At 38.0% G+C, this 8,457-nt stretch overlaps 1 protein-coding gene and 1 long non-coding RNA gene across 3 annotated transcripts; one reads left to right on the top strand and one right to left on the bottom strand.

Annotated features, from left to right (window-relative positions):
- The first annotated feature begins 2,247 nt into the window (after window positions 1–2,247).
- Window positions 2,248–6,299, top strand: LOC105054851 (wall-associated receptor kinase 2-like). 2 transcript variants are annotated; one of them, XM_010936467.4, is made up of 3 exons: window positions 2,249–3,269; window positions 4,123–4,269; window positions 4,783–6,299. In XM_010936467.4, exons 1-3 carry the CDS (start codon window positions 2,393–2,395, stop codon window positions 5,994–5,996), a joined length of 2,238 nt encoding a protein of 745 aa, XP_010934769.4. In that variant the 5' UTR covers window positions 2,249–2,392; the 3' UTR covers window positions 5,997–6,299. The 2 variants fall into 2 exon arrangements, with proteins under 2 accessions (XP_073102984.1, XP_010934769.4); XM_073246883.1 differs by lacking the exon at window positions 4,123–4,269 and having other exon boundaries at window positions 2,248–3,269.
- Window positions 6,300–7,340: 1,041 nt separating this feature from the next.
- LOC114914682 (uncharacterized) lies at window positions 7,341–8,099 on the bottom strand. The gene is made up of 2 exons (XR_003802221.2): window positions 7,615–8,099; window positions 7,341–7,500 (listed from the first exon to the last, which is right to left on the bottom strand). It is a non-coding gene; the product is annotated as an uncharacterized lncRNA (long non-coding RNA).
- Window positions 8,100–8,457: the final 358 nt, after the last annotated feature.

Below are 8,457 nucleotides of genomic sequence, written 5' to 3'. Positions count from 1 at the left end.
GATGTAAAACTCCATCGTAAATAATTTTATTTCCAATAGAAATAAAATTTCATCTTAAATACGATTAGTTGTGATGGAAATTTTCATCACAAATAATTTATTTTGTTTTTTAAAAATATTAAATTTATTTATTAAATTATTGATGATGAAAATTTCCATCATAATTAATTTTATTTATGACAAAAATTTATTTCATCATAAAATCATTTATTTGCAATAAATTTTTACATTGCTAGTAATTTAAAAAATAAAAAAAATTGATAAAATTATTTCGTCACAAAAAAGTATTATTAACGATGAAAATTTTTATTTCATCATAAAATAATATCTGTGATCCCATTTTTAGTGACTAATTATTGATGATAAAATTTTAATCATAAATAATTATTTATGACAGAAATTTAGGATGCATTTGGTTAGCCATTAAAAAGTATTTTTTTTACTTTTTGATTTTTAAAAAGTAAAAATCAAAAAGTAATGTTTGGTAACACCATGAAAGCAAAAGGTAAAAATCAAAATAATCAAAATAATTACTTTATATGCAAAGCAAAAATTTTTTGCTTTTCAAAACTTACTTTTTTACTTTTTTTACTTTCGCATATCTAAAATACCAAACCAAAAAGTAAAGAATCCGAACCCTTCTCCCTCGTCGAGCTCTTCACCTCCCCACCTCCTTCTCCCTCTTTTTTCGAACTCTTCTTCCTTGTCGAGCTCTTCACTTGCCGTCCCCAAACATTGCTTTTTGCTTTATTGCAACATAGCCACTAAATATACTTTTTGATTTTTTTTTTACTCAATAGCAAAAATCAAAAACAATGAAAAAAATTTTTTAAAAATTAAAAATCAAAAAACAAAAAGTATAATCAAATACTCCCTTAATATTTGTGATGCTTGTTTTACGTTGCAAAACTTTTTTTTATTGTAGTGATATAAGCCGATATCTTAATTAGGATCTTGTCGGAGATCAAAACTTTGCTAGTCACTTGAAGGGTTGGTAGGATAAGTCTTGCTCACTTGGCCATAAGATGCTATTTTTACTGCATGAATTTAAGAGAATTTGCACTTGGATCAAAACATATGCTTTTGGATATAGCAATCTTACTCCATGCAATATATCAAAGTTTATGATGTATCCAACTCATAAGCCCTACGGTGGAAATAAATTTTTTGCGGCATGCTGAAACTAATCCACATCTTTAAATGTTTTTTTTTTCAGTATTTCAATATGGACGCTGGAGATCCAATATTACTCAGGATACTAATAATTAATCCATGATTTGTTTGAAGGAAACACTTTCATCGAGGAGAATCAAAAAATGTACTTGAAAAAAAATGTCCAACCTGATTTCTTGTTGAACTAGTTGATTCAAAATAGACATTATGTTCTCAAAAATAACATTTTTTTGACACATTGAACCTGACCCCCACCTCTTAAATTTGAACCTCCACATACCCAAGATGGTCGTTGAAGACCCAACATTACCCAACAACTTAATTGTTTGGATTCATTTTTGTTTTTTCCAAGAGAAAATATTTGACATACCAACTTTGGTGCCTTAAAAAACCTTCTATTCCTATAAAAATCGAATATGAAGTTCCATCTTTTTTTTTTTGGTGAGAATAAGACTTCATCTTAAAAGACTATCGTAGAGGTGATAATAATTTGATAACAGAACAGGGATGTGTGAAGCAAGAATTAATACTTATAGAACAAGATAGACATCCGGTGAAACGAAATCGGAGCTACCAAGTTAACAAAATATGGTTTTCACTTCCCCCAGCGGAGGTGGGACAAAGTCACAGAAGTGTGGAAGAGTTTTATGATACAAAACATCCAGACTCATGCTAAACATATAACAATCAATTACATCCGATCTCAGAATGGACTAAGTCAATTCCAAATCCTGCTGCAACATTAGTGAAGTTTTCCTTAGAATAAAATTAATTAAGAAAATGCTGTAACAGATATTTTTTCTGACATTTAGCATATTTTATTTTCCGGTTCCCACAGATATATTTTTAGTAGATTGATATAATAAATCCATCTTATCGTATCGGGGTGGGGGCGGGGAGAGGGGTGGGAAGATAACAAAGAAAGCCAATAATTCAAACATCTAGACCGAGCAACATCCAAGGTGGTCCACATGCTAATTAAAAATATCTACAGAACTCGGTCAATAACGTGTTTGCCGGTCTAAAATTAATTCCAAGGATCTTCTCTTCCGCGTCAATATGTCTATGAAATTTAGGACAAAACCAACGCATGCTTGAAATTTTTTTTTCTTTGCATCTTTATTATGATTATTATTATTATTTTTATTTGGTAGAATTGCATCTTTCTTATTTAAAGAGCTGATTTCTTCCGTCATAAGAATCTTTCAAAAGTAGAGGGATGGCATCCATGCCAGTGTTCTTGCTCCAGCTACAGCTACAGCTGCTGGTTTGGCTAGGAACAGCAGCGGTGGCATCAGCGATTACTTGGTCACCAAGCTGCCCAGCGCAGTGCGGCAATATCTCCATCCCATATCCCTTCGGCATTGGCCCGAACTGCTTCATGGAAGGTTTCGAGGTCACATGTAACAAGTCGAAGCCTCTCTTAGGTGGCAACGTCGAGCTAATCGATGTCGACCTGGTACTAGGCCTCGCGCATGTCTACAGCCCCATCAGCTCGACGTGCTACGACACCAACGGCAACTTCACCGGCAATGATTCGGGAATGAACTTTGCTGGCACACCTTTCAAGTTCTCCGACACGCGCAACAAGTTCACCATTCTTGGCTGCAGCATCGTCGTCTACCTACAAAGCTCCGACAACGGATCACAGATCTACGAAAGTGCATGCTCGCCGACATGCAACGATACAAACCGCATCACCGACGGCTCGTGCAACGGCGTGGGCTGCTGCCAGATTTCCATTCCCAAGGGGCTTGTCCGCTATAATTTTTCCTTTAATCCCACGCTCAATATCTCCAGCGTCGACCCGCAGTATCCTTGCAACTATTATTTCTTGGCAGATAAGAATCGGTACCAGTTCATGGTCTCTGATATCATAAAGCATCAGATACTTGAGAGACGTCAGAAAGGCATGCCCGTGGTGCTGGACTGGCTAGTAGGAGGCACGAGCTGTAAGAAAGCCAAGCTTAACACCACTTCTTACCTTTGTCTTAGCGAGCACAGCGAGTGTATTGACTCTACCAACGGTCTTGGATATTATTGCAGCTGTTCAGTGGGCTATGAAGGCAATCCCTTTGTCCCCAGTGGATGCCAAGGTACTGATCATGAGTTTTAAATTCCCTTTTTCCCTAAATTCGATCAGTCGTCTGAATCAACGATCATCCAATCTAGATCGGAGATTGAACAAATTTCAGGTTGGATCATCATTGAATTGCTAGCTTTTGCCTTTGAAACTTAATTAGGAAACTCAGTAAATTCCCTTTTTCCCTAAATTCAGTCGTCTGAATCAACGATCATCCAATCTAGATCGGAGATTGAACAAATTTCAGGTTGGATCATCATTGAATTTCTAGCTTTTGCCTTTGAAACTTAATTAGGAAACTCAGCTTTTTCTTTTTCAGTTTTCATTTTTTTTTTGGCACAAAGGGAACTCAGCTATTTAATTGAACAACCCACCTGGGTTTTGGGTGGATCGGCGATCTAACTTGGTCAAATTAACAACCTCTGTCAACATAAAATATTTTTCATATCATGTTGGTTAAGTATATATAGTTATTCTTGACCAGAAACTACCGTATAATTATTTTTTATGAGTCTTTATATGCACAACTTTTGTTTATCTTTCACGCGCGCACATGTGAATTCTTACAGTTGAGTTCCTAAACTTTTGTTTAAACAAATAACTTTACTGATAAGTATTTTTCTTATTGATTTCTGATTTTTTCTTTTATATGGAATTTATGGATCTGTGAGTTAATCTGACCAAGATATCAATCCGCTGGAACTGCAGTGGACTCGAGCTCTCTCTCCCCCTCGCCAAAAGTGGAGGGAGTCATGAATCCCCCACCAAATCACCAATTTATTGCCGAGAGACGTACTTCTCATAATTCTAAATTTTGCTTCAAAGCATGCCTCCTCCTCCTAATTATATTGCTGTTTTTATTGTAGACATAAACGAGTGTGGGCTTCCGGAGCAGTATCCATGCTATGGAACCTGTGTTAATTCCCCGGGGAACTACACTTGCAACTGTCCACGTGGCACCCATGGAAAAGCGCTGATAGAAGCAGGGTGCATCAGAGATAAGTCCCATTTAGGTGCGTTCTCTCTTCTACACGTAAGTACCTAAGAATTGATATACTTTTCTTGAATCACGGATTCACAAAGCAACAATGACCATAGGTTACAGAATAAATATAGGACGTTGGCAACATCCAAATACATGCATGGTGCTCGATTATGGATTATCTAAATTGTATCGATGTCCAGTTCTGTCTAGTTAAATCATCCACCATTCATTCACGAGATTCTTACTCATCAACGTCGGCTGATTGATAGACATGGTTAAAACTAGAACGGGAACCATGTGTTTGATTACTCCTTAGAAATAGAAGAGATCCACCTACGTGGATGGTGATGGCTGATTTGACTCGATGGAGTAGACACACAAACTCGGGAGGATCTCGCTAGCTCCATCATGGCCATGACTAATGGAAGCTTTATTTATTCTTTCCTACTTCTTTCTCCTGCCTGTCTGAACTTAATTTGTCTATCATTTACCATGCAAAATGTTGCAATATGTCATTATAAGTTCTTACGTTTCTTGGCAGGCACAATAATTATGATGGCTGGAGGAGTTGGAGTAGGCATTCTTCTTCTTCTTGCATCTTGTGTTCTGACTTGGAGAAAATTGAAGGAAAGACATGTAAAAAAAAGAAAAAAAAAGTTCTTTCGTCAGAATCGGGGTTTGCTATTACAACAGCTCGTCTCTTCTGATGAAACTCTTATTGAGAGGATAAAAATCTTTACACTAGAAGAGCTGGAGAAGGCGGCCAATAATTTTGATAGCACTCGTGTGGTTGGTAAAGGAGGCCATGGCACTGTTTATAAAGGAATTTTATCAGACCAACGGGTTGTTGCTATCAAAAAGTCAAAGATAGCAAATCAATTTGAGTTAGATCAATTTATAAATGAGATGGTCATTCTTTCTCAAATCAATCACAGGAATGTGGTTAAGCTCTTTGGATGTTGCCTAGAATCCAAAATCCCCTTGTTAGTATATGAATTTATCTTCGGTGGAACTCTTTTCAACCATCTCCATGATAGCCAACAATTTGCTCCTCTATCTTTGGAAGATCGTCTAAGGATTGCCGCTGAAACTGCAAGTGCACTGTCCTATCTACACTCCGAGGCTTCAATATCAATTTTCCATAGAGATGTCAAGTCATCTAACATTCTACTCAATGAAAGTTATACTGCAAAGGTATCAGATTTTGGTGCATCAAGATCTATTCCTCCTAATCGAACATGTGTAACCACAGCTGTTCAAGGAACATATGGTTATTTGGATCCTGAGTACCATCAAACAGGCCAACTAACAGAAAAAAGTGATGTTTATAGCTTTGGAGTCATTCTTCTGGAGTTGCTAACTGGGAAACATCCAAGTTCGTACGGTAGACATACAGAGAGAACTCTAACTTTGGATTTCATTTGTTGCTTTAGGGAGAATCGTCTCTATGACATTTTAGACCCCCATATTGTGGGAGTGGGAGGAGAAGAAGAGATTGAAATAGTGGCTGCTCTTACTGAATTGTGCCTGAGAGTGAAAGGGGAAGAAAGGCCCACAATGAGGGAGGTGGAACAAAAACTTGACACCATGCGAAGGTTAGGAAAATCAAAGTGCGATTTCGATGTTTTACAAAATGATGGAATGGAAGCAGACTTGCCAAGCATGATACCAGTTGAAGACAGTGCTGATGGTATGACCAGACAGTACAGTCTAGAGAAAGAGCTCATGTTGTCACTAGCAGAGCAACCAAGATGATTTCACAGCGGTAGGGAGCAATATAAATGAATGATTTGTCAGATATTAAAACGAATTTAGTAGTAGTTATAGCATGATTATCAGTTTATGAAGCAATACATCGGAGATGGAGTGGTGAGGGAGTTCCTTGATTGAAAATCTAATAGGCCAACTTCATTGGGTATTGTCATCTCTTCATTCCAAAAGGATGATGCAAGAAAATTATTCCACCTATTTGATTTCCATCTGACTTGATAAAGTACATCTTGTAAATTTTGCATTCTTGCTTGGAAATTGAAAAACAACGGAACCATGTTCTGTAAATTTCTTGCTCTGGTACGGTAGGGTTGCAAGTCTTATGAAAATCATCATTGTAAATCATCACTAGCTTGTATCTTTGTACCTTTGTTAGTTGCAGTTTCAATCATTTAACTGATTGAAAGTATCATCAAGTTTCAAGCATATGGTATTCCACAAGGCATCCTATGCAGTATAGTCAAAGAGTCAACAAGTTAATAGTGTATGTCAAGCATCATGGCAAGTAAAGAGTCACATGAGTTGAATAGCCATGAACAATTTAATGATAGTACTCATTAGGTATCTTTGGGGTTCCCAAGGGTGTTTTTTAGAATTCTATATTACTAGTTGTCTCTGAGATTTCCAGTATATTTATGTAAGGAATATATCAAGAGTCGTTAAGCAACCATATAAAGGCATGTATTGGTTCATCCTGTAAGAAAGTCAGGAGAACTAAAGAATGAAGTAATATTGGTGCGGGATACTCCACCTATCCTCTCCGGCTCTCTCCCATTGTATCAATTAAGGGTGATAACTTATAAACTTGATGCTTCCGCTGTCCCCAACATTTTGGTATCAAGCTCAACAGTGTGAACCACCACACCTGTCATGAGGTTTGCAACGCGACACTGCTGCGGAACTTATCCAAGACAAGCCCATGCTTGCTCATGGGGCGATCGCGACTTCGTTCCACTCCTCTTTCGAGCATTTCATCGAACATTCATCCTGCTCAACTGCACTACTTATATTTCCGGAGTCACTGTTGTGGTGTTGCTCACTGAGAAGTTTCCGGTTTGTTGCAACAGAAATAAAGGGAGATTTAACACTGGATTTTATTTGTTCATTAAGAGAGAAGTATCCTTCTTATATCCTAGACTCTCGCATTTAGAAATGGGGAGGACAAGCAGAGATCGAAATAGTTGCTGCTCTTACTGAATCGTGCCTACGATTGGAAGGGGAGGAAAGGCCTACGATTAAAGAGGTGGAGCAAAAACATGATGTCGTAAGAAAATTTGTAAAATTGAAGCATGACATTGATGTTTTACAAAAAGATGGAGCAATTCCAGGTTTACCAAGCAACATACCAGTTAACGGCAATGATAGTGATACAATGTCACTAGCAAATCAGCACAATATGATTTCACATTGGCCGAGAGCAATACGAATGATTTGATGTTAGAGTAGCAGCAGCATCGGGATATGATGACCGACGAGGATGAAGGGTACGCTGATGAGGCTGAGGAGAGTATAATTACAAATATCTACATCTATAGCTGAAAGAAGAACGAAGAAAGGCTTCCCTTCTTCTTTGCTAGCATAGGCACGTCAAGGACCCACTTACCTCAAGTCTTTGCAGAGCACAGAACAGCGTGCCCCGTTAGCCTGAGGACGTTTGATCAGAGCATGCCCGTGCATGCTCTCGTCTCTATCGAGCATTTCATCGAACAGATGTCCCGCTCAACAGCTCTACCGCTTCACCTATCCACCATCTTCCAAGCCGCGGCACGCGAAGCGGACAGCGGCGAGGGTGGAGAAGATCGCCGGAGATTCGGCGAGTAATAGAATGATGTGGTGACGGAGTACTAGCAATACCACGATGCCGTGGCTGAGGAGGATGACGAGGGTTATGCCGATAAGGTTGAGCCGGAGAGTTAAATTGATGTTCTGTGAATAAACTTCATCATTGAATTCATGTTGCAGCTGGGGTCATTAGAGCCTGTGGCAACACTCAGAGAAGAAAAGAAAGAAGCACGAAGTTATAACGAAAATTTCCCCAATTATTTTCCTAAGGCTTTTCCCATTTAATACTTAGCATTTCACCAAGGCTTCCTTCTTCATGTCTTCTAGAAATGTTTTATAGGTTCATTCTGATCAGTCAATGGATAACTTCTTGCCGAATGGCGACCAAATAACGTAAGGATAAACTACCTGTTGGGTGGATATTTAGTCAGGACACCATTTTGTAGGATCTTTTCAGTACTACGTGATGCAGTAGAAAAAAAGAAGAAATAAAATAAAAACAATCAAAATACGTAGATTAGCCATAAAAGAACTCGTCTCTACGGGGCATGCAAACTTTACTATGAAAAAAAAAATTTACGAGAGAAGATCTCACCCTCAATCCTTGTATATCCAATTCTCTCTTCTGAAGTTCTCCCTCACAAAAGCTCTCTTTCTTGGAAAA

The sequence above is a fragment of the Elaeis guineensis genome, chromosome 12 (genome assembly GCF_000442705.2).
Source record: "Elaeis guineensis isolate ETL-2024a chromosome 12, EG11, whole genome shotgun sequence".
NCBI lineage: Eukaryota > Viridiplantae > Streptophyta > Magnoliopsida > Arecales > Arecaceae > Elaeis > Elaeis guineensis.
The sequence above is the reverse complement of the archived record's forward strand: the minus strand, read 5'-3'. Positions and strand labels throughout refer to the sequence as shown.